At 43.2% G+C, this 25,442-nt stretch overlaps 1 protein-coding gene across 1 annotated transcript; it reads right to left on the reverse strand.

Moving 5' to 3' along the window:
* Nucleotides 1-131: 131 nt before the first annotated feature.
* On the reverse strand, nucleotides 132-24,631 carry LOC121574207 (rab11 family-interacting protein 1-like; the record flags this gene model as incomplete). Its single annotated transcript, XM_041886842.2, has 3 exons — nucleotides 24,165-24,631; nucleotides 4,082-4,536; nucleotides 132-532 (listed from the first exon to the last, which is right to left on the reverse strand). Coding segments are annotated over exons 1-3 (1,206 nt in total), but the record flags the coding sequence as incomplete, so codon positions are not given.
* Nucleotides 24,632-25,442: the final 811 nt, after the last annotated feature.

Genomic DNA, 25,442 nt, shown 5'->3' on the forward strand with positions numbered 1-25,442 from the left:
TCTAACCTCGTCTTTTCCTGGTCTTCCTTCCAAACACTCTCCTCTCCCTCCACCTTCAGGGTCCTCTCCTCCTGTTCCTCTTCCAGCCTTCTTTCTTCCTCCTCCTCCGTAATCCTCCTTTTCTCTTGTTCCTCCTTCCTTCCTCCTTCCTCCTCGTCTAACTTCTTACTCTCCTGCTTTTCCTTTCTCTTCCTCTCCTCATCCATCTTAACCCTATCGTCCTCTTCCTCCTCTGCACTGCTGCTCTCTTCCTCTGCCCAGGGTGAGGGCTGCTTCAAGGAGTCCATGGAGGTGCCGGAGCTCTTACGGCACTGGGCCCTGCGGAGGTCTTCCATGGAGCTGTGGCCTGAGCTGGCCAGGCTAAAGTTGGAGCCGGTGCGGGCGCTCCGGGGCTGGGGCTTCTCTGTGTACATGTGAGCGCCATTGATGCACAGGTTACTCTGCTTTGCAAGCGGGGCAGGAATCTTATAGCGCACCAGGGACAGGGAACTGCCTGTTCGCTTATGGGTCAGAAACTTTAATTTATTTTTACCTGTGGATGAGAAAGAAAGAATCGGGGGGAAAGGTTAGATCTGCAAACACATACCGTGTAACATACAGTGAGGGAAAAAAGTATGTGATCCCCTGCTGATTTTGTACGTTTGCCCACTGACAAAGACATGATCAGTCTATAATTCTAATAGTAGGTTTATTTGAACAGTGAGAGACAGAATAACACCAACAAAAATCCAGAAAAACGCATGTCAAAAATGTTATTAATTGATTTGCATTTTAATGAGGGAAATAAGTATTTGACCCCTCTGCAAAACATGACTTAGTACTTGGTGGCAAAACCCTTGTTGGCAATCACAGAGGTCAGACGTTTCTTGTAGTTGGCCACCAGGTTTGCACACATCTCAGGAGGGATTTTGTTCCACTCCTTTTTGCAGATCTTCTCCAAGTCATTAAGGTTTCGAGGCTGATGTTTGGCAACTCGAACCTTCAACTCCCTCCACAGATTTTCTATGGGATTAAGATCTGGAGACTGGCTAGGCCACTCCAGGACCTTAATGTGCTTCTTCTTGAGCCACTCCTTTGTTGCCGTGGCCGTGTGTTTTGGGTCATTGTCATGCTGGAATACCCATCCACGACTCATTTTCAATGCCCTGGCTGAGGGAAGGAGGTTCTCACCCAAGATTTGACGGTACATGGCCCCGTCCATCGTCCCTTTGATGCTGTGAAGTTGTCCTGTCCCCTTAGCAGAAAAACACCCCCAAAGCATAATGTTTCCACCTCCATGTTTGACGGTGGGGATGGTGTTCTTGGGGTCATAGGCAGCATTGCTCCTCCTCCAAACACGGCGAGTTCAGTTGATGCCAAAGAGCTCGATTTTGGTCTCATCTGACCACAACACTTTCACCCAGTTCTCCTCTGAATCATTCAGATGTTCATTGGTAAATTTCAGACGGCCCTGTATATGTGCTTTCTTGAGCAGGGGGACCTTGCGGGCGCTGCAGGATTTCAGTCCTTCATGGAGTAGTGTGTTACCAATTGTTTTCTTGGTGACTATGGTCCCAGCTGCCTTGAGATCATTGACAAGATCCTCCCGTGTAGTTCTGGGCTGATTCCTCACCGTTCTCATGATCATTGCAAATCCACGAGGTGAGATCTTGCATGGAGCCCCAGGCTGAGGGAGATTGACAGTTCTTTTGTGTTTCTTCCATTTGCGAATAATCGCACCAACTGTTGTCACCTTCTCACCAAGCTGCTTGTGACACAAGCCTACTTCTCACCAAGCTGCCCAGTGACACAACCCTACCAGACGAGCTAAACCACTTCTATGCTCGCTTCGAGGCAAGCAACACTGAAGCATGAATGAGAGCACCAGCTGTTCCGGATTATTATGTGATCACGCTCTCCGTAGCCGATGTGAGTAAGACTTTTAAGCAGGTCAACATTCACAAGGCCGGAGGGCCAGACGGATTACCAGGACGTGTACTCCGAGCATGTGCTGACCAACTGGCAAGTGTCTTCACTGACATTTTCAACATGTCCCTGACTGAGTCTGTAATACCAACATGTTTCAAGCAGACCACCATAGTCCCCGTGCCCAAGGACTCTAAGATAACCTGCCTAAATGACTACCGACCCGTAGCACTGACGTCTGTAGCCATGAAGTGCTTTGAAAGGCTGGTCATGGCTCACATCAACAGCATTATCCCAGAAACCCTAGACCCACTCCAATTTGCATACCGCCCCAACAGATCCACAGATGATGCAATCTCTATTGCACTCCACACTGCCCTTTCCCACCTGGACAAGAGGAACACCTACGTGAGAATGCTATTCATTGACTACAGCTCAGCATTCAACACCATAGTGCCCTCTAAGCTCATCACTAAGCTAAGGATCCTGGGACTAAACACCTCCCTCTGCAACTGGATCCTGGACTTCCTGACGGGCTGCCCCCAGGTGGTAAGGGTAGGTAACAACACATCTGCCACACTGATCCTCAACACGGGGGCCCCTCAGGGGTGCGTGCTCAGTCCCCTCCTGTACTCTCTGTTCACCCATGACTGCATGGCCAGGCACGACTCCAACACCATCATTAAGTTTGCCGACGACACAACAGTGGTAGGCCTGATCACCGACAACGATGAGATGATTGTGGACTACAGGAAAAAAAAGAGGACTGAGCACGCCCCCATTCTCATCGACGGGGCTGTAGTGGAACAGGTTGAGAGCTTCAAGTTCCTTGGTGTCCACATCACCAACGAACTATCATGGTCCAAACACACCAAGACAGTCGTGAAGAGGGCACGACAAAGCCTATTCCCCCTCAGGAGACTGAAAAGATTTGGCATGGGTCCTCAGATCCTCAAAAAATTCTACAGCTGCACCATCGAGAGCATCCTGACTGGTTGCATCACCGCCTGGTATGGCAACTGCTTGGCCTCCGACCGCAAGGCACTACAGAGGGTAGTGCGTATGGCCCAGTACATCACTGGGGCCAAGCTTCCTGCCATCCAGGACCTCTATACCAGGCGGTGTCAGAGGAAGGCCCTCAAAATTGTCAAAAACTCCAGCCACCCTAGTCATAGACTGTTCTCTCTGCTACCGCACGGCAAGCGGTACCGGAGTGCCAAGTCTAGGTCCAAAAGACTTCTCAACAGCTTCTACCCCCAAGCCATAAGACTCCTGAACAGCTAATCATGGCTACCCGGACTATTTGCACCGACCCCCCACCCCATCCTTTTTACGCTGCTGCTACTCTGTTAATTATTTATGCATAGTCACTTTAACTCTACCCACATGTACATATTACCTCAACTACCTCAACTAGCCGGTGCCCCCGCACATTGACTCTGCAATGGTACCCCCCTATATACATAGCCTCCCTACTGTTACTTTATTTTACTTCTGCTCTTTTTTTTCTCAACACTTTTTTTGTTGTTGTTTTATTTTAAAAAAAATAAATAAATGCACTGTTGGTTAAGGGCTGTAAGTAAGCATTTCACTGTAATGTCTGCACCTGTTGTATTCGGCGCATGTGACCAATACAATTTGATTTGATTTGATTTGTCGATGGTCTTGTAGCCCATTCCAGCCTTGTGTAGGTCTACAATATTGTCCTTGACATCCTTGGAGAGCTCTTTGGTCTTGGCCATGGTGGAGAGTTTGGAATATGATTGATTGATTGCTTCTGTGGACAGGTGTCTTTTATACAGGTAACAAACTGAGATTAGGAGCACTCCCTTTAAGAGTGTGCTCCTAATCTCAGCTCGTTATCTGTATAAAAGAGACCTGGGAGCCAGAAATCTTTCTGATTGAGAGGGGGTCAAATACTTATTTCCCTCATTAAAATGCAAATCAATTTATAACATTTTCTAAATGTGTTTTTCTGGATTTTGTTGTTGTTATTCTGTCTCTCACTGTTCAAATAAACGTACCATTAAAATTATAGACTGATCATTTCTTTGTCAGTGAGCAAACGTACAAAATCAGCAGGGGATCAAATACTTTTTTCCCCTCACTGTAACATTTTCTAATAGATAATGCTGCTATATTTTCAACTGAATGGACAGCCTGTGGTGATTCTCACCTTCAGTGGAGTCCACATTGAGGCCTGTGGAGCGGCTGCCACTCAGTGAGGAGTTCTTCTCAGGCATAGGGCCCAGGACAGACATGGACTGAGACAGTCCGTGACGTTGCAGGTTAGACTTGGGAGAAAACAGAGACTTCGGCTTGTTTTTCTTGTTTTTCTCTTCTTTGTCTGCACCGCCCTCCCCTACCCCCTCTCCCACCCCCTCTCCCTCCCCCTCGCTGTCCATCAGAACCTGGGTGAAGGACGGCACCACGGCAGACGCACAATCCGACAGACCCTCCTTTTTGCTTCGCACCTTCTCCTTGAACTTGCCCAGGCAGGAGCGTGGCTTGTCTGTAGCAGAGAGGTTGAACATGCTGGCTGTCATGTTGTTCTTCGTAAACTGGATGTCCACCAGCACCTCTCCCCTGTCTTTGTCTGGCTTGCCTGCCTTGTCCAGCAGTTTATGCCATCTGTCGAGAAAAAATCGGTATTATTTATCAAACAAAATCATCGAGTAGAACTGGTATAAAACACATGCTGTTCTTATCCAAGAGATGTCTCAAGAACTTAAACATGTGAATGTGAGGCAGTGAAAAAAACAACCAACATAGTGTTTTATTTTTCTGATGCCTGCTGTCTCCTCCATTAACCATTGAAAATAACTTGTGAGCTCAGAAATAATGTGAAATATGTAGGCATTAACCACTTCTTTTCAGATAACACACACACTGTTCAGACTGATCTGTCTGAACAATCACAGTCTGCATAAGCAGAGGAAGACTGAGGATCCAATAACGTGTAGTCACCTGCCTCTGGGCCTCCCTTCCAGCTTTAAAAGACAGTGTCTACATGTTAGCTTTTCACAAATAAAGAACGCTTTCACCCCTAGCATAGCTTTATTCAAGGATGCCATTTCCCCCTTTTTGTTACACTCTAATCCTGATGGTTCCAAGGGTTTATCATAACCAAGTGAATAATTCCAGTAAGTAGGGGCTGATGCCATTTTTCATTTAACTGTTTAGAGTTCCTCCATGGAAACGGTGATCAGTACAGTAGCTCTCTCTGAATTGGCCCAAGGGTGGAGGGACCAGCGGAAATGACTGATGATGCGGTGAGTGCTCTGGAGAGTCAGTGTTTGAGCAATTATGATTCATACTAATGGTCACCACCAGGAACATTGTGTATTTCTTTCTATTTCTATCACTGTGTCGTCCTAATAAATTATTGTACACTACTCTGTTAAGACTGAATACCATGCCTTAAAACACTAATGTACTGTAAAAGGCTACTAAAGGGGGACTGGGTTCCGGGAATGAAATCATTTTGCAATGTAAAATTGAATTGATAGATTTCCATTGGAGGGTTCCGGGAGTGATTCCCCCCAGCCCCCGGGAGTCAATTCCAATTCTAATCAATTTAATTAATGACTTTAGAAATCCCCAGGCACTTGTCTATTTATTAATGCAGTTCACCAAATATAATGAGAATATCATAAATATAATTCCTCTATGCCTAAAGTCTGTTTCATTTACTGGTTCACTAGTACAGAAGATGCCTTTTGAGGATATGAAGGTCAAAGTACAGAGACTCACATTGTTAGAATTCTTCAACAAAGAGAATTCTTCATTTCATGCCGCTAATGCTGACTGGTTCAATGACCCTCAAGAAATCACTATTGTCTAAAACATCAAACAAAAGGGGTTAGTTTGTCTGTTTGTATTCTACATGTCATTATGTTATAAAGAAGGTACATACATCTGTCAAAACAATCACTAATTTATAGTTTTGAACTGAACAATTAAGAGCTGAGCCAGAAGTAAAAGTCTCTGTCAAACAAAACCCATAAGGCCTGAGGTTGTCTGTTCCTTGAAAACTATATCCTGAAAAAACAACCCAGTTGAAGTCTGTAAGGAAATGAATAAGGAAAAGTCAGCTAGGGGCTTTAGATCTACAAGGTTAGGGTGTGTGTGTGTGTGTGTGTGTGTGTGTGTGTGTGTGTGTGTGTGTGTGTGTGTGTGGTGTGTGTGTGTGGCAATGAGTACCCTCTTGGAGGTTACAAAAACAAAATGAACAATGAACACAATGCTGTGACTGCAGATTCTTATCGTCAGTGAAGCACTCAATGTGAATCCAAAAAGAAAGGCAATGAAAGACAGACTGGATACTCACAAAATGACAAATATGATGAATCATTGCATGGGGTGAGAGAGAGCATCAACTCACTCCATCACTATTACTGCAGCTTTGTTGTTGAGAGGACCGAATGGGGAAAGTAGGTAAGTAGGGGTGGCAGCTGGGGTGGCAGGTAGCCTAGCGGTTAGAGCATTGGCCCAGTAACTGAAAGGTTGCTGGTTCGAATACTCGAGCAAGGAACTTAACGCTAATTTGCTCCAGGGGCGCCATACTACTACGGCTGACCTCGTAGAACAACACATCTGGACCTATCTGGTGACAATAAAACGTTAATTTTTTTATTGTCCATTGTTGTTATTAATTCACAGAAAAATAGAGCAATACATTTGGGAATCATACAACAATGCAAAACAAAGCTGTCAGGCTTGCTCAACCTGTCCCTCTATTGAGTCAATTACTGTGAAATGTACATACAGTTGAAGTCGGAAGTTTACATACACTTAGGTTGGAGTCATTAAAACTTGTTTTTCAACCACTCCACAAATGTCTTGTTAACAAACTATAGTTTTGGCAAGTCGGATAGGACATCTACTTTGTGCATGACACAAGTCATTTTTCCAACAATTGTTTACAGACAGATTATTTCACTTATAATTCACTGTATCACAATTCCATTGGGTCAGAAGTTTACATACACTAAGTTGACAGCGCCTTTAAACAGCTTGGAACATTCCAGAAAATGGTGTCATGGCTTTAGAAGCTTCTGATAGGCTAATTGACATAATTTGAGGTGTACCTGTGGATGTATTTAAAGGCATACTTTCAAACTCAGTGCCTCTTTGCTTGACATCATGGGAAAATCAAAAGAAATCAGCTAAGACCTCAGAAAAAAAATGGTAGACCTCCACAAGTCTGTTTCATCCTTAGGAGCAATTTCCAAATGCCTGAAGGTACCACGTTCATCTGTACAAACAATAGTCATGGGACCACGCAGCCGTCATACTGCTCAGGAAGGAGGCGTGTTCTGTCTCCTAGAGATGAACGTACTTTGGTGCGAAAAGTGCAAATCAATCCCAGAACAACAGCAAAGGACCTTGTGAAGATGCTGGAGGAAACAGGTACAAAAGTATCTATATCCACAGTAAAACGAGTCCTATATCGACATAACCTGAAAGGCCGCTCAGCAAGGAAGAAGCAACTGCTCCAAAACTGCCATAAAAAAGCCAGACTACGGTTTGCAACTGCACATGGGGACAAAGATCGTACTTTTGGAGAAATGTCCTCTGGTCTGATGAAACAAAAATTGAACTGTTTGGCCATAATGACCATCGTTATGTTTGGAGGAAAAAGGGGGCCGCTTGCAAGCTGAAGAACACCATCCCAACCGTGAAGCACGGGGGTGGCAGCATATCATGCTGTGGGGGTGCTTTGCTGCAGGAGGGACTGGTGCACTTCATAAAATACATGACATCATGAAGAAGGAAAATTATGTGGATATATTGAAGCAACATCTCAAGACTCAAGACATCAGTCAGGAAGTTAAAGCTTGGTCGCAAATGGATCTTCCAAATGGACAATGACCCCAAGCATACTTCCAAAGTTATGGCAAAATGGCTTAAGGACAACAAAGTAAAGGTATTGGAGTGGCCATCACAAAGCCCTGACCTCAATCCTATAGAAAATGTGTGGGCAGAACTGAAAAAGCGTGTGCGAGCAAGGAGGCCTACAAACCTGACTCAGTTATACCAGCTCTGTCAGGAGGAATGGGCCAAAATTCACACAACTTATTGTGGGAAGCTTGTGGAAGGCTACCCAAAACGTTTGACCCAAGTTAAACAATTTAAAGGCAATGCTACCAAATACTAATTGAGTGTATGTAAACTTCTGACCCACTGGGAATGTGGTGAAAGAAATAAAAGCTGAAATAAATCACTCTCTCCTATTATTCTGACATTTCACATTCTTAAAATAAAAGTGGTGATCTTAACTGACCTAAGACAGGGAATTTGTACTAGGATTAAATGTCAGGAATTGTGAAAAACTGAGTTTAAATGTATTTGGCTAAGGTGTATGTAAATTTCCGATTTCAACATTACAGAAATGACATCATTGATGGACATTACTGTGTGTCTTAGCTGTCATTACAATCAATTGCTAACTGACCACACATATACACTACCATTCAAAAGTTTGGGGTCACTTAGAAATGTCCTTGTTTTCGAAAGAAAAGCAATTTTCTTGTCCATTAAAATAACATCAAATTGATCAGAAATACAGTGTAGACATTGTTAATGTCGTAAATGGCTATTGTAGCTGGAAACGGCTGATTTTTAATGGAATATCTACGTAGGCGTGCAAAGGCCCATCATCATCAACCATCAGTCCTGTGTTCCAATGGCACGTTGTGTTTGCTAATCCAAGTTTATCATTTTAAAAGGCTAATTGATCATTAGAAAACCCTTTTACAATTATGTTAGCACAGCTGAAAACTGTTGTGCTGATTAAATAAGCAATACAACTGGCCTTCTTGAGACTAGTTGAGTATCTGGAGCATCAGCAATTGTGGGTTTGATTACAGGCTCAAAATGGACAGAAACAAATAACTTTCTTCTGAAACCCGTCAGTCTATTCTTGTTCTGAGAAATGAAGGCTATTCCATGCGAGACATTGCCAAGAAACTGAAGATCTTGTACAATGCTGTGTACTACTCCCTTCACAGAACAGCGCAAACTGGCTCTAACCAGAATAGAAAGAGGAGTGGGAGGCCCCGGTGCACAACTGAGTAAGAGGACAAATACATTAGAGTGTCTAGTTTGACAAACAGACGCCTCACAGGTCCTCAACTGGCAGCTTCATTAAATAGTACCCGCAAAACACCAGTCTCAACGTCAACAGTGAAGAGTGAAGATGCTGACCTAGGCAGAGTTGCCCCATGTAGCTCAGTTGGTAGAGCATGGCGCTTGCAACACCAGGGTTGTGGGTTCGATTCCCACGGGGGCCCAGTATGTAAAATGTATGCACTCACTAATTGTAAGTTGCTCTGGACAAGAGTGTCTACTAAATGACTAAAATGTTGTTTTTTTTATGTAGACCGGTGGAAATTTGTCCTTTCGTCTGGAGTCCAAATTTGAGATTTTGGTTCCAACTGCCGTGTCTTTGTGAGACGCGGTGTGGGTGAACGGATAATCTCTGTATGTGTATTTCCCACCGTAAAGCATGGAGGAGGAGGTGTTATGGTGTGGGGGTGCTTTGCTGGTTACACTGTCTGTGATTTATTTAGAATTCAAGGTACACTTAAACAGCATGGTACCTCAGCATTCTGCAGCGATACGCCATCCTATCTGGTTTGGGCTTAGTGGGACTATCATTATTTTTTTCAACAGAACAATTACCCAACACACCTCCAGGCTGTTTAAGGGCTATTTTACCAAGAACGAGAGTTATGGAGTGCTGCATCAGATAACCTGGCTTCCACAATCCCCCAACCTCCTTCAAGACTGTTGGAAAAACATTCCAGGTGAAGCTGTTGGAGAGAATGCCAAGAGTGTGCAAAGCTCTCATCAAGGCAAAGGGTGGCTATTTGAAGAATCTCAAATATATTTTGATTTGTTTAACACTTTTTTGGTTACTACATGATTCCATATGTGTTATTTCATAGTTGTGATGTCTTCACTATTATTCTACAATGTAGAAAATAGTAAAAATAAAGAAAAACCCTTGAATGAGTAGGTGTTCTAAAACTTTTCACCGGTAGTGTATATATTTAAAATAATATATATATATTTTTTAATATATGGGGGATTTGAAATGATGCAGACAATTACATTGATAGAAGCCACAATCTATTTGCAATATTAAAGCTGATCCACCCCCTAAATAAAAAATTAAAAACACCTTGCTAGGGAAGGGCCGGGTGTTGGAGAAGAACAAGCGGAGAAGTAACTTTAATGAGCATCAGTAAAAAGGAAGTCACAACATGTAACTATTAACTGTAGTGGTGTTAGCTGGGTGGAGGGAGGGAGCTGACTAAGGACAGGATAAAACAGTCAATGAAAGGGTAATTTAGTATAAAAAGGCCCGGTTTCAGGGTTACGTCTGAACACAGCAGTCTTACATCCCAGTGTTAGACACAATGTGCAGTACCACTGCTACTCACAGGCAGGATAAACTAACGGGAAGAGATGGAACACTGTGTGAGTCAGCATTTAGGCTATTATTATTCTAACGCCTCTTTCAGCACATACTCTTCCTTTGTAACCCTGAATGGCTGATAAAGCAATGCCTTGACACAAGCCTTTCTTATCGCAATATGCAACCGAGTCGCTCCCTCTCTCTCACACACGCATGCGCACACACACACACACACACAGAGAGAGAGAGACTTAATTGCAACCCACCTTTCCACTGAATTCAAACTATGGAGATGTCCTTGTGCCACTATTATAAGGCTGCAGATGAAATAGTGTTTAGTGCAGTCACTCTGATATCTGTGTATGAACAGCCTTGCCCTTGACATACAGTTGAAGTCAGAAGTTTACATACACCTTAGCCAAATACATTTAAACTCAGTTTTTCACAATTCCTGACATTTAATCCTAGTAAAGATTCCCTGTCTTAGGTCAGTTAGGATCACCACTTTATTATAAGAATGTGAAATGTCAGAATAATAGCAGAGAGAATTCTTTATTTCAGCTTTTATTTCTTTCATCACATTCCCAGTGGGTCAGAAGTTTACATACACTCAATTAGTATTTAGTAGCATTGCCTTTAAATTGTTTAACTTGGGTAAAACATTTCGGGTAGCCTTTCACAAGCTTCGCACAATAAGTTGGGTGAATTTTGGCCCATTCCTCCTGACAGAGCTGGTGTAACTGAGTCAGGTTTGAGGTCAGGGCTTTGTGACGGCCACTCCAATACCTTGACTTTGTTGTCCTTAAGCCATTTTGGCACAACTTTGGAAGTATGCTAGCGATCATTGTCCATTTGGAAGACCCATTTGCGACCAAGATTTAACTTCCTGACTGATGTCTTGAGATGTCGCTTCAATATACAGTGGGGGAAAAAAAGTATTTAGTCAGCCACCAATTGTGCAAGTTCTCCCACTTAAAAAGATGAGAGAGGCCTGTAATTTTCATCATAGGTACACGTCAACTATGACAGACAAATTGAGAATTTTTTTCTCCAGAAAATCACATTGTAGGATTTTTTATGAATTTATTTGCAAATTATGGTGGAAAATAAGTATTTGGTCACCTACAAACAAGCAAGATTTCTGTCTCTCACAGACCTGTAACTTCTTCTTTAAGAGGCTCCTCTGTCCTCCACTCGTTACCTGTATTAATGGCACCTGTTTGAACTTGTTATCAGTATAAAAGACACCTGTCCACAACCTCAAACAGTCACACTCCAAGCTCCACTATGGCCAAGACCAAAGAGCTGTCAAAGGACACCAGAAACAAAATTGTAGACCTGCACCAGGCTGGGAAGACTGAATCTGTAATAGGTAAGCAGCTTGGTTTGAAGAAATCAACTGTGGGAGCAATTATTAGGAAATGGAAGACATACAAGACCACTGATAATCTCCCTCGATCTGGGGCTCCACGCAAGATCTCACCCCGTGGGGTCAAAATGATCACAAGAACGGTGAGCAAAAATCCCAGTACCACACGGGGGGACCTAGTGAATGACCTGCAGAGAGCTGGGACCAAAGTAACAAAGCCTATCATCAGTAACACACTACGCCACCAGGGACTCAAATCCTGCAGTGCCAGATGTGTCCCCCTGCTTAAGCCAGTACATGTCCAGGCCCGTCTGAAGTTTGCTAGAGTGCATTTGGATGATCCAGAAGAGGATTGGGAGAATGTCATATGGTCAGATGAAACCAAAATAGAACTTTTTGGTAAAAACTCAACTCGTCGTCTTTGGAGGACAAAGAATGCTGAGTTGCATCCAAAGAACACCATACCTACTGTGAAGCATGGGGGTGGAAACATCATGCTTTGGGGCTGTTTTTCTGCAAAGGGACCAGGACGACTGAACCGTGTAAAGGAAAGAATGAATGGGGCCATGTATCGTGAGATTTTGAGTGAAAACCTCCTTCCATCAGCAAGGGCATTGAAGATGAAACTTGGCTTGGTCTTTCAGCATGACAATGATCCCAAACACACCGCCCGGGCAACGAAGGAGTGGCTTCGTAAGAAGAATTTCAAGGTCCTGGAGTGGCCTAGCCAGTCTCCAGATCTCAACCCCATAGAAAATCTTTGGAGGGAGTTGAAAGTCCGTGTTGCCCAGCGACAGCCCCAAAACATCACTGCTCTAGAGGAGATCTGCATGGAGGAATGGGCCAAAATACCAGCAACAGTGTGTGAAAACCTTGTGAAGACTTACAGAAAACGTTTGACCTGTGTCATTGCCAACAAAGGGTATATAACAAAGTATTGAGAAACTTTTGTTATTGACCAAATACTTATTTTCCACCATAATTTATAAATAAATTCATTAAAAATCCTACAATGTGAATTTCTGGAGAAAAAAAATCTCATTTTGTCTGTCATAGTTGACGTGTACCTATGATGAAAATTACAGGCCTCTCTCATCTTTTTAAGTGGGAGAACTTGCACAATTGGTGGCTGACTAAATACTTTTTTTCACCACTGTACACTGCTCAAAAAAATAAAGGGAACACTTAAACAACACAATGTAACTCCAAGTCAATCACACTTCTGTGAAATCAAACTGTTCACTTAGGAAGCAACACTGATTGACAATACATTTCACATGCTGTTGTGCAAATGGAAAAGACAACAGGTGGAAATTATAGGCAATTAGCAAGACACCCCCAATAAAGGAGTGGTTCTGCAGGTGGTGACCACAGACCACTTCTCAGTTCCTATGCTTCCTGGCTGATGTTTTGGTCACTTTTGAATGCTGGCGGTGCTTTCACTCTAGTGGTAGCATGAGACAGAGTCTACAACTCACACAAGTGGCTCAGGTAGTGCAGCTCATCCAGGATGGCACATCAATGCGAGCTGTGGCAAGAAGGTTTGCCATGTCTGTCAGCGTAGTGTCCAGAGCATGGAGGCGCTACCAGGAGACAGGCCAGTACATCAGGAGACGTGGAGGAGGCCGTAGGAGGGCAACAACCCAGCAGCAGGACCGCTACCTCCGCCTTTGTGCAAGGAGGAGCAGGAGGAGCACTGCCAGAGCCCTGCAAAATGACCTCCAGCAGGCCACAAATGTGCATGTGTCTGCTCAAACGGTCAGAAACAGACTCCATGAGGGTGGTATGAGGGCCCGACGTACACAGGTGGGGGTTGTGCTTACAGCCCAACACCGTACAGGACGTTTGGCATTTGCCAGAGAACACCAAGATTGGCAAATTCGCCACTGGCGCCCTGTGCTCTTCACAGATGAAAGCAGGTTCACACTGAGCACATGTGACAGACGTGACAGAGTCTGGAGACGCCGTGGAGAACGTTCTGCTACCTGCAACATCCTCCAGCATGACCGGTTTGGCGGTGGGTCAGTCATGTTGTGGGGTGGCATTTCTTTGGGGGGGCCGCACAGCCCTCCATGTGCTCGCCAGAGGTAGCCTGACTGCCATTAGGTACCGAGATGAGATCCTCAGACCCCTTGTGAGACCATATGCTGGTGCGGTTGGCCCTGGGTTCCTCCTAATGCAAGACAATGCTAGACCTCATGTGGCTGGAGTGTGTCAGCAGTTCCTGCAAGAGGAAGGCATTGATGCTATGGACTGGCCCGCCCGTCCCAGACCTGATTCCAATTGAGCACATCTGGGACATCATGTCTCGCTCCATCCACCAACGCCACGTTGCACCACAGACTGTCCAGGAGTTGGCGGATGCTTTAGTCCAGGTCTGGGAGGAGATCCCTCAGGAGACCATCCGCCACCTCATCGGGAGCATGCCCAGGCGTTGTAGGGAGGTCATACAGGCACGTGGAGACCACACACACTACTGAGCCTCATTTTGACTTGTTTTAAGGACATTACATCAAAGTTGGATCAGCCTGTAGTGTGGTTTTCCACTTCAATTTTGAGTGTGACTCCAAATCCAGACCTCCATGGGTTGATACATTTGATTTCCATTGATAATTTTTGTGTGATTTTGTTGTCAGCACATTCAACTATGTAAAGAAAAAAGTATTTAATAAGATTATTTCATTCATTCAGATCTAGGACGTGTTCTTTTAGTGTTCCCTTTATTTTTTTGAGCAGTGTATCCACATCATTTTCCTTCCTCATGATGCCATCTATTTTGTGCAGTGCACCAGTCCCTCCTGCAGCAAAGCACCCCCACAGCATGATGCTGCCACCCCCGTGTTTCACGGTTGGGATGGTGTTCTTCAGCTTGCAAGCAGCCCCCTTTTTCCTCCAAACATAACAATGCTCATTATGGCCAAACAGTTCTATTTTTGTTTCATCAGACGAGAGGACATTTCTCAAAAAAGTACGATCTTTGTCCCCATGTGCAGTTGCATACCGTAGTCTGGCTTTTTTATGGCGGTTTTGGAGCAGTGGCTTCTTCCTTGCTGAGCGGCCTTTCAGGTTATGTCGATATAGGACTCGTTTTACTGTGGATATACAGTGGGGAGAACAAGTATTTGATACACTGCCGATTTTGCAGGTTTTCCTACTTACAAAGCATGTAGAGGTCTGTAATTTTTATCATAGGTACACTTAAACTGTGAGATACGGAATCTAAAACAAAAATCCAGAAAATCACATTGTATGATTTTTAAGTAATTAATTTGCATTTTATTGCATGACATAAGTATTTGATCACCTACCAACCAGTAAGAATTCCGGCTCTCACAGACCTGTTAGTTTTTCTTTAAGAAGCCCTCCTGTTCTCCACTCATTACCTGTATTAACTGCACCTGTTTGAACTCGTTACCTGTATAAAAGACACCTGTCCACACACTCAATCAAACAGACTCCAACCTCTCCACAGTGGCCAAGACCAGAGAGCTGTGTAAGGACATCAGGGATAAAATTGTAGACCTGCACAAGGCTGGGATGGGCTACAGGACAATAGGCAAACAGCTTGGTGAGAAGGCAACAACTGTTGGCGCAATTATTAGAAAATGGAAGAAGTTCAAGATGACGGTCAATCATCCTCGGTCTGGGGCTCCATGCAAGATCTCACCTCGTGGGGCATCAATGATCATGAGGAAGGTGAGGGATCAGCCCAGAACTACACGGCAGGACCTGGTCAATGACTTGAAGAGAGCTGGGACCACAGTCTCAAAGAAAACCATTAGTAACACACTACGCCGTCATGGATTAAAATCCTGCAGAGCACGCAAGGTCCCCCTGCTCAAGCCAGCGCATGTCCAGGCCCTTCTGAAGTTTGCCAATGACCATCTGGATGATCCAGAGGAGGAATGGGAGAAGGTCATGTGGTCTGATGAGACAAAAATAGAGCTTTTTGGTCTAAACTCCACTCGCCGTGTTTGGAGGAAGAAGAAGGATGAGTACAACCCCAAGAACACCATCCCAACCGTGAAGCATAGAGGTGGAAACATCATTCTTTGGGGATGCTTGTCTGCAAAGGGGACAGGACGACTGCACCGTATTGAGGGGAGGATGGATGGGGCCATGTATCGCGAGATCTTGGCCAACAACCTCCTTCCCTCAGTAAGAGCATTGAAGATGGGTCGTGGCTGGGTCTTGCAGCAAGACAACGACCCGAAACACACAGCCAGGGCAACTAAGGAGTGGCTCCCTAAGAAGCATCTCAAGGTCCTGGATTGGTGTAGCCAGTCACCAGACCTGAACCCAATAGAAAATCTTTGGAGGGAGCTGAAAGTCCGTATTGCCCAGCGACAGCCCCGAAACCTGAAGGATCTGGAGAAGGTCTGTATGCAGGAGTGGGCCAAAATCCCTGCTGCAGTGTGTGCAAACCTGGTCAAGACCTACAGGAAACATATGATCTTTGTAATTGCAAACAAATGTTTCTGTACCAAATATTAAGTTCTGCTTTTCTGATGTATCAAATACTTATGTCATGCAATAAAATGCAAAAGAATTACTTAAAAATCATACAATGTGATTTTCTGGATTTTTGTTTTAGATTCCGTCTCTCACAGTTGAAGTGTACCTATGATAAACATTACAGACCTCTACATGCTTTGTAAGTAGGAAAACCTGCAAAATCGGCAGTGTATCAAATACTTGTTCTCCCCACTGTATATACTTTTGTACCTGTTTCCTCCAGCATCTTCACAAGGTCCTTTGCTGTTGTTCTGGGATTGATTTGCACTTTTCGCACCAAAGTACGTTAATCTCTAGGAGACAGAACACATCTCCTTCCTGAGCGGTATGACGGCTGCATGGTCCCATGGTGTTTATACTTGCGTACTATTGTTTGTACAGATGAACGTGGTACTCTCAGGCATTTGGAAATTGCTCCCAAGGATGAACCAGACTTGTGGAGGTCTGCAATTTCTTTTCTGAGGTCTTGGCTGATTTCTTTGGATTTTCCCATGATGTCAAGCAAAGAGGCACTGAGTTTGAAGGTAGGCCTTGAAATACATCCACAGGTACACCTCCAATTGACTCAAATGATGTCAATTAGCCTATCAGAAGCTTCTAAAGCCATGACATCATTTTTCTGGAATTTTCAAAGCTGTTTAAAAGGCACAGTCAACTTAGTGTATTGTAAACTTCCGATCCACTGGAATTACCAAAATTATAGTTTGTTAACAAGAAATGTGTGGAGTGGTTGAAAAACGAGTTTGAATGATTCCAACCTAAGTGTATGTAAACTTCCGACTTCGACTGTAGCTATGCCTCAGAGCAGGTACTCCGTACCTTCGTTATGAAAATATAAAATAAAATAAATAAGTTCAAAGAACAAATGTGTTGCCATGTCGCTTTTCCAAATCACAATTTATCCTCATGGAAATCATGCAATAATAATGTTATTTTATTACACTATGTAACATTAGGCATTAATATTCAACAGTCTATAGTTTATGGTAACCATAGTACAGGTGTAGGATCTTAATTTGACCTGTTTCTCACAGCAGAATCCTACAGCAACAGGAAATGTGAATTCTTGTGTGGATTATAATTAATGGGTATTTTATGTAGGGGTTGATAAATATTTTGTCACAGCAAATCAAGTCTGACATTTGTATGTGGAAATTACAAACTTTAGAAACCTTTAATACACTACAAGTGATCAACAGGGTGATCAAATTAAGATCCTACATCTGTACATCTGCCCTACTTCTAGCTATGTGTCATAACAGTAACACACACAGAGGCCTTAAGAGACTGATATCTCCAAGGTCCATGTTCCCCCTTCAGAAAATAGTTGAGGGAGGGCTTGCAGGTATACGCAAACACAGTTCAGAGTTAGTAAGAAATCATTGCCAGAGAGATTTGTGCTGGTGTCAATGTCTACACACAGTGCCATGTTTGAAACTGCTCTTTGAATAAAACATGTTATTTTTCAAAGGCAACTCTGGTCCTTTAGAAAAAGTCAAAATGAAATGACTGAAATAATCTGAATCAACTGCACCTGTTTGGGAGAGAGGTAGAAGCTCTCTGCAGCTGGCAGCGGCTAGTGAGAATTGGCAGTGAGGCTGTGTCATTACCATTAACACTGAGTTATCTGCTTTAAGTCAAACATTACACGGCCTGTGTGGGAGCTGGTACAGCCACGGTCAAGTCCCTACCCCCTGAGAGTGAAGGAGAGCACAGAGACAATAATGTGTTTGTTTTTCACCGAAAAACACTCTGGAATGTGAGGCCAAGTCTGGATTTGTGCTCCGCAGAAATCAGGTACACCACAGTCAACCATGAGAAAAGTTCCTGAATATGGCTCAAGCTGTGTGTATATTGGTTTTATATAATATAGATTTCTGAAGCACTCAAAACGATAATCCTATGGGATGCTGCAAAAGTTGATAGTATTTTATACAACACCTAAGGTGTATGAACCAGGTTGTATGAGTTGCCATGGACATCCTTTGACCAGACACAGAAAAACGGTTTTGAGAGGCTATGAGGATGGCATATGAAAGTAGGTCTGAGAAGAATTCAGGTCTGAGAAAACATGTTCTGCTGAAGTTTGGCATTTGAGCTAAAGGGCAACAATAACAATAATGTCACATGAACCCATCACTGTCACACAGGAAAAAGGACTATCAGCATGGAGATCCTCAGCGCTGTCTCCAGACTGACTCCTACTCAGATCGCATGAAACCAATTACTATCATGGGGAATGCACTTTAAAGTGGAACTGACAGCATTTTAGCGACATGAAATCTTATTCAAATCTGTTCATATACACCTCCAGGAAGACTATGACAAGCATTTAGATATGGTCATTTTCACGTTTTCATAAATTCGTAGAATGTTTGGGAATTACGTATACTAAAGCATTTGTGAAGATTCTATAGCAATATAGAGTGGGAAACCGGCCGTGCGTTTGGATAATTAAGACACTGCAGTAAAATAAAACCTAATAAAAACATCTCTGTCTCATCCAGTCAGAGCTACAGTAGCCCTTTATGCAAACAAGCCAATTGCACAAAGGCCTGGCATCATTAACTTTGAATTGGACTGTGTGTTTACAGGCAGTTGCAACAGCGTGACTTTAGATCATTAAAACGCATTCGCCAAAAGCCACAAAATACACCTGAATGGATTGCTGCAAAAATTCTAAATACCACTTGGGAGTCCTCTTACATTTGGGAACTTTACAGTCCTATTGATCAAACAACCATGAAAAGGTAGGCTCGCTCTCCCTCAGTTATGCACATCAACAAATAGATCAACAACTAATGCTAGCCAGAGAAAGATGAGCTAACATCTAACGAAGGAATATGAGATAAACCCTATCACACTTTTTCAGCTAGTTGGCCTTCAAAATTGCACTGATAAAAGATGTGGAATTGTAGCCTACATGTCCTTCTGCAGCTTGCCTGCCAACAATGGATGCTTGTCCCAACCAAGCACCCAAAGCTAACTGGCTAAAGTTGGCTAGCTTGCTAGCTAGCTACTTCCAGACACAAATGAGAAAACACCTCACTCTGACCATTTTACTCGCCCTAGCAGAGTTGGTTAGGCTGTTTACATGTTATCTAGAGTGTTCGTGACTAGCAATTACTTTCTTTGCCTACGTTTATTGACACTGGTCATATTCAGTGGATGTTGCGCGTTTGTAAATACATCAGTTATTCAGCGCTCTCGCACACTCAGATGAGAGTGCTCTGAAATCGGAGTAGATAGATAGCCAGAGAGAATTTGCGAACGCAAGAGATATGCTAACTGGATAACAGTCGTTAAAGTTCTTGCTAGCTAACCAAATGACACCTGCATCTCTAGCGGTGTATAGCCACCAAAAAACAATATGAGGGGAAAATGTCAGTCACTCACCCACTTCTCCAATGACATGATATGATGTCCTCCTAGCAGCTAGCTAGCTAGCTAACGTTAGGCTCTGTGTTTTTAGCTCGCTACATAAATAGATGCGCTAGCCTATTAGCCACGTTATGACTGACTTGTGATCATTGACCTTGCTAGTTTGATTGTATTGTCATTCCCAGCCTTAGTTACATTTGTCAGTTTTTGTCCAAAATATTGAGGCATATACAGTAACAGTCAAAAGTTTGGACACACCTACACATTCATGGGTTTTTCTTTATTTTTTTACAATTTTCTACATTGTAGAATAATACTGAAGACATCAAAACTATGAAATAACACATATGGAATCATGTAGTAACCAAGAAAAGTGTTAAACAAATCAAAATATATTTGAGATTTTAGATTCTTCAAAGTAGCCACACTTTGCCTTGATGACAGCTTTGCACACTCTTGGCATTCTCTCAACCAGCTTCATGAGGAATGCTTTTCCAACAGTCTTGAAGGAGTTCCCACATATGCTAAGCACTTGTTGGCTGCTCTTCCTTCACTCTGTGGTCTGACTCATCCCAAACCATCTCAATTGGGTTGAGGTCGGGTGATTGTGGAGGCCAGGTCATCTGATGCAGCACTCCATCACTCACCTTCTTGGTCAAATAGACCTTACACAGCCTGGAGGTGTGTTTTGGGTCATTGTCCTGTTGAAAAAAAAAATGATAGTCCCACTAAGTGCAAACCAGATGGGATGGTGTATCACTGCAGAATGCTGTGGTAGCCATGCTGGTTAAGTGTGCCTTGAATTCTAAATAAATCACTGACAGTGTCACCAGCAAAGCACCCCCACACCATCACACCTCCTCCTCCATGCTTCATGGTGGGAACCACACATGCAGAGATCATCCATTCACCTGCTCTGCGTCTCACAAAGACACAGTGGTTGGAACCAAAAATCTCAAATTTGGACTCATCAGACCAAATGACAGATTTCCACCGGTCTAATGTCCATTCCTCGTGTTTCTTGGCACAAGCAAGTCTCTTCTTCTTATTGGTGTCCTTTAGTAGTGGTTTCTTTGCAGCAATTCGACCATGAAGGCCTGATTCACGCAGTCTCCTGTTAACAGTTGATGTTGAGATGTGTCTGTTACTTGAACTCTGTGAAGCATTTATTTGGGCTGCAATTTCTGAGGCTGGTAACTCTAATTAACTTATCCTCTGCAGCAGAGGTAACTCTGGGTCTTCCTTTCCTGTGGCAGTCCTCATGAGAGCCAATTTCATCATAGCGCTTGATGGTTTTTGCGACTGCATTTTCCGGATTGACTGGCCTTCATGTCTTAAATAAATGATGGAATGTTGTTTCTCTTTGCTTATTTGAGCTGTTCTTGCATAATATGGACTGTCTTTTACCAAATAGGGCTATCTTCTGTATACCACCCCTACCTTGTCACAACACAACTGATTGGCTCCAACGCATTAAGAAGGAAGGAAATGCCATAAATTTACTTTTAACAAGGCACACCTGTTAATTGAAATGCATTCCAGGTGACTACCTCATGAAGCTGGTTGAGAGAATGCCAAGCGTGTGCAAAGCTGTCATCAAGGGAAAGGGTGGCTATTTGAAAAATCTCAAATATAAAATATATTTTGATTTGTTTAACACTTTTTTGGTTACTACATGATACCATATGTGTTATATCATAGTTTTGATTTCTTCACTATTATTCTACAATGTAGAAAATAGTAAAAAATAAAGAAAAACCCTGGAATGAGTAGGTGTGTCCAAACTTTTGACTGGTCCTCTAGGTCATCAGAAAGATCAAGATGCAATAACCAAAGTAGATTTACTCCAATACAGTCTGACCAAGAAGCACTCTCCTTAGACATCAAAAGACACAGCAATATCCTAAGTTGAATGCACCAATTTGTAAGTCGCTCTGGATAAGAGCGTCTGCTAAATGACAAATGTAAATATAAGGAAATCAGTCAATTGAAATATAGAAATTAGGTCCTAATCTATGGATTTCACATGACTGGGCAAGGGCGCAGCCATTGGTGGGCCTGGAAGGGCATAGGCCCACCCACTTGGGAGCCAGGCCCACCCACTGGGGAGCAAGGCCTTGCCAATCAGAATGAGGTTTTCCTCACAAAAGGGCTTTATTACAGACAGAAATACGCCTCAGCACCCTCTCAGACAATCTCGCAGGTGAAGAATCCGGATGTGGAGGTCCTGGGATGACGTGGTTACACGTGGTCTGCGGTTGTGAGGCCGGTTGGACATACTGCCAAATTCTCTAAAATGATGTTGGAGGCGGCTAATGGTAGAGAAATTAACATTCAATTATCTGGCAACAGCTCTGGTGGACATTCCTGCAGTCAGCATGACAATTGCACACTCCCTCAAAACTTGAGGCATCTGTGGTATTGTGTGACAAAACTGCACATTTTAGAGTGGACTTTTATTGTCCACAGCACAAGATGCACCTGTTTAATCAGCTTCTTGATATGCCACACCTGTCAGGTGGATGGATTATCTTGGCAAAGGAGAAATGCTCACTAACTGGGATGTAAACAAATTTGTGCAAAAAATTTGAGAGAAATAAGATTTTGGTGTGTATGAAACATTTCTGGGATATTTTATTTCAGCTCATGAAACATGGGACCAGCACTTTACATGTTGCGTTTATATTTTTGTTCCGTATAATATCTCTCAAGAAGTTGTGAAATAAATAAGCCTGCAGCCTAATTAATAGACACCTGCTGCTCTACTCTTTAATAAAGACATTACTTAATGTGTGAAGGAAAACAGTAACAGTTTGACCGAAGACCCAGCAGGAAAGTTGTGTTTATCCTTTTGCAGTATTTATAATATTATTTCTGTTAGACTGTGTCAGCAATAGACTGTACCAGCAACGCCTCCCCAGTCATAACTACCATTGAGCAAGGCACAATAATGAGGAAGATCAGCCTGAGGCTTTAGTAATGCAAACAGGAGAGAAGGCCTGTAATCAAATCAATGAGTTCCTATACAGATATTCAGAAAGGGAGAGAACACTGATATGAACTAATGACTCACAGGAGAGGCAATTAGTGAGGTATTGCCTTTGGGGACTCCCTAAAAACAGGCCACTTTGATACATCTATGACCAGAAGTTACTTTTCATAGCAGGTTAGGAGAGCATTTTCGCTAACCCTTTTCCTAACCTTAAACAATTTACATTTTACATTACATTTTAGTCATTTAGCAGACGCTCTTATCCAGAGCGACTTTATCCTAACCTGCTACGTTAATTATACTAACCTGCCACATTAGTTCTCATAACCTGCTACGGTCATAGCTGTATCAAAGTATATATTAGGGAATCATAATGGGATGTTGTGCTCCTCACATGCTGCACTGTTATGATCAGGCTAAATCAGTAGACTGCCTAGGCTGCTAAAACAAACAGTGTCACTCAATGGGAGGTGAAGGCAACAGGAGCGAAATAAAAAGCAACAGGGGAGAAAGCAATGTTATTCCATAGGCTTGTTTCACTATAACAACTGGTTGTTGCACCTCTGCTGAGTCAATTAATTGACAGAGTAAAACATTTACATTTACAATTACGTCATTCAGCAGGCGCTCTTATCCAGAGCGACTTACAAATTGGTGCATTCAATTTATGATAGCCAGTGGGACAACCACTTTTTTTTTTATTTTTATTTTTATGGGGGGGTGGGGTAAGAAGGATTACTTTTATACTATTCCAGGTATTCCTTAAAGAGGTAAGGTTTCAAGTGTCTCCGGAAGGTGGTCAGTGACTTCGCTGTCCTGGCGTCGTGGGGGAGCTTGTTTCACCATTGGGGTGACAGAGCAGCGAATAGCTTTGACTGGGCTGAGCGGGAACTGTGCTTCCGTAGAGGTAGGGGGGCTAACAGGCCAGAGGTGGATGAACGTAGTGCCCTCGTTTGGGTGTAGGGTCTGATCAGAGCATGAAGGTAAGGAGGTGCCGTTCCCCTCACAGCTCCGTAGGCAAGCACCATGGTCTTGTAGTAGATGCGAGCCTCAACTGGAAGCCAGTGGAGTGTGCGGAGGAGCGGGGTGACATGAGAGAAGTTGGGAAGGTTGAACACCAGATGGGCTGCAGCATTCTGGATAAATTGTAGGGGTTTAATGGCAAAGGCAGGGAGCCCAGCCAACAGCGAGTTGCAGTAATCCAGACGGGAGATGACAAGTGCCTGGATTAGGACCTGTGCCGCTTTCTGTGTAAAGTAGGGTCGTACTCTGCGTGAGATAACATTTTTAGGCCTATCTTATAACTTACTACATTATAAAAAATGTTTTTACATGTTGAGTCAGATGATTATTACACAAGTGGAATATTGTGCAGTCCCTGTTCTTGTATAATTACAACCACTATTGAAGACAAATTGAGTAGTGACATTGTGGTGCTACATTATTGCCTTAGGCTATTACAACAGTGATTATTCATTTTAAAAAAAGAATTGTGGAACTAACTCCAAAGCACTTTCTTGAGCAATCTATAAATAGTAAGGCTGTGACTATTACTGGACAGATCCGAGAACACTCACTCAGTCTTATTGCGGGATTTAACCTCGCTGAGCTCCAACAGGTTGATGACTGCTTGGCCGAGCAACTTGTCTGGTCCCATGAGAGCCCGGTGCATTACGTGGACGTGCAATGTACACTTTTCTGTGTTACCGTTGTGGAAGAGCGGCAGCTTGAACGTGGCCTCCTCTTTCCACACCGGTGCCACGCTCTTCTCTGCCACCGATGTAGCGAATTTATCCTTGGCCACTTGCATGATGGCGTATGCGTCGTTGGTGCCATTTTTCCCCTTTATCTTCAGGCTTCTTGCCTGAAGCACAGTTACCTGTACGCTGGTGGGATACCACTGTTGACTCTGGTCTGATAGAGACATGGCTGACACCTGCGGTTTAGCCCTGGGAAAACAAATACCGTCTAGAAACGTTTCGGTTTGTTGAATAGAAGTAGATACATTTGTGTACCGCGCCAGATAAAAACCTTTACGTATGGACAGTTTAGGAAACAGCTGAGTGGGCGTGGTATGTTGTACAGGACGTATGGCAGCTTTTTGCAAGACAGTTCATTTGCTGAGCCAAAGCACTCCCCCAGATTAATGGAGCTCGATTTTCGACCGAATGCCTGAGTTGAGAAATATACCACCCACATCATGAGGAAACATTATCCACTAAAAGAAGAATATAGTATAAGCTTCATATTAAAGTAGTAGGCTATTTAAACAAAGTTGGGGTTAATTTACATTTCCTGCTGAATACTGAAATTCGTTTAATCATGCTACAGTACAAAATAGAGCAGTGGTTTTCAAAATCGGGGTCATGACAAATATAGTATACATACACATATTTTACCAGGTCCACTAATGAAAACACTATATTTATGTCCATGTCTTCATATAATCCAAAACAAGACAGTGTAGGTTTACACGTGAGAATAAGTAGCTACTACCAACCTGTCCCTGATCGATAACCTACGTTATTTCAGTCAAGTCATCATGGCTGTAACGTCAGATCCAGTTTCACCAGGACAGGTCTAGTGAACCAGAAGCCTGCAGGCAATATCTACCCAAACACTCAGGCTAATTATTTTTTGGGAGCAGTGAGGAGGTCAAATGAATCTCTGCACAGCCACCATAATGTAGCTCCAATGTACCTTACCCATCTCTATTTACATCAAAACAATTCTTATTTCAGTTGAAATTGACTCTGAGCAGAATTAAAATAAACCAAAACATTAGATTGGGTTTCTGATAGAGGTTAGGACACTCTAAAAAGGAAAGGTTCCTGGAGTATCCTTAAGGGGTTGTT

The sequence above is a fragment of the Coregonus clupeaformis genome, chromosome 9 (assembly GCF_020615455.1).
Source record: "Coregonus clupeaformis isolate EN_2021a chromosome 9, ASM2061545v1, whole genome shotgun sequence".
Classification (NCBI taxonomy): domain Eukaryota; kingdom Metazoa; phylum Chordata; class Actinopteri; order Salmoniformes; family Salmonidae; genus Coregonus; species Coregonus clupeaformis.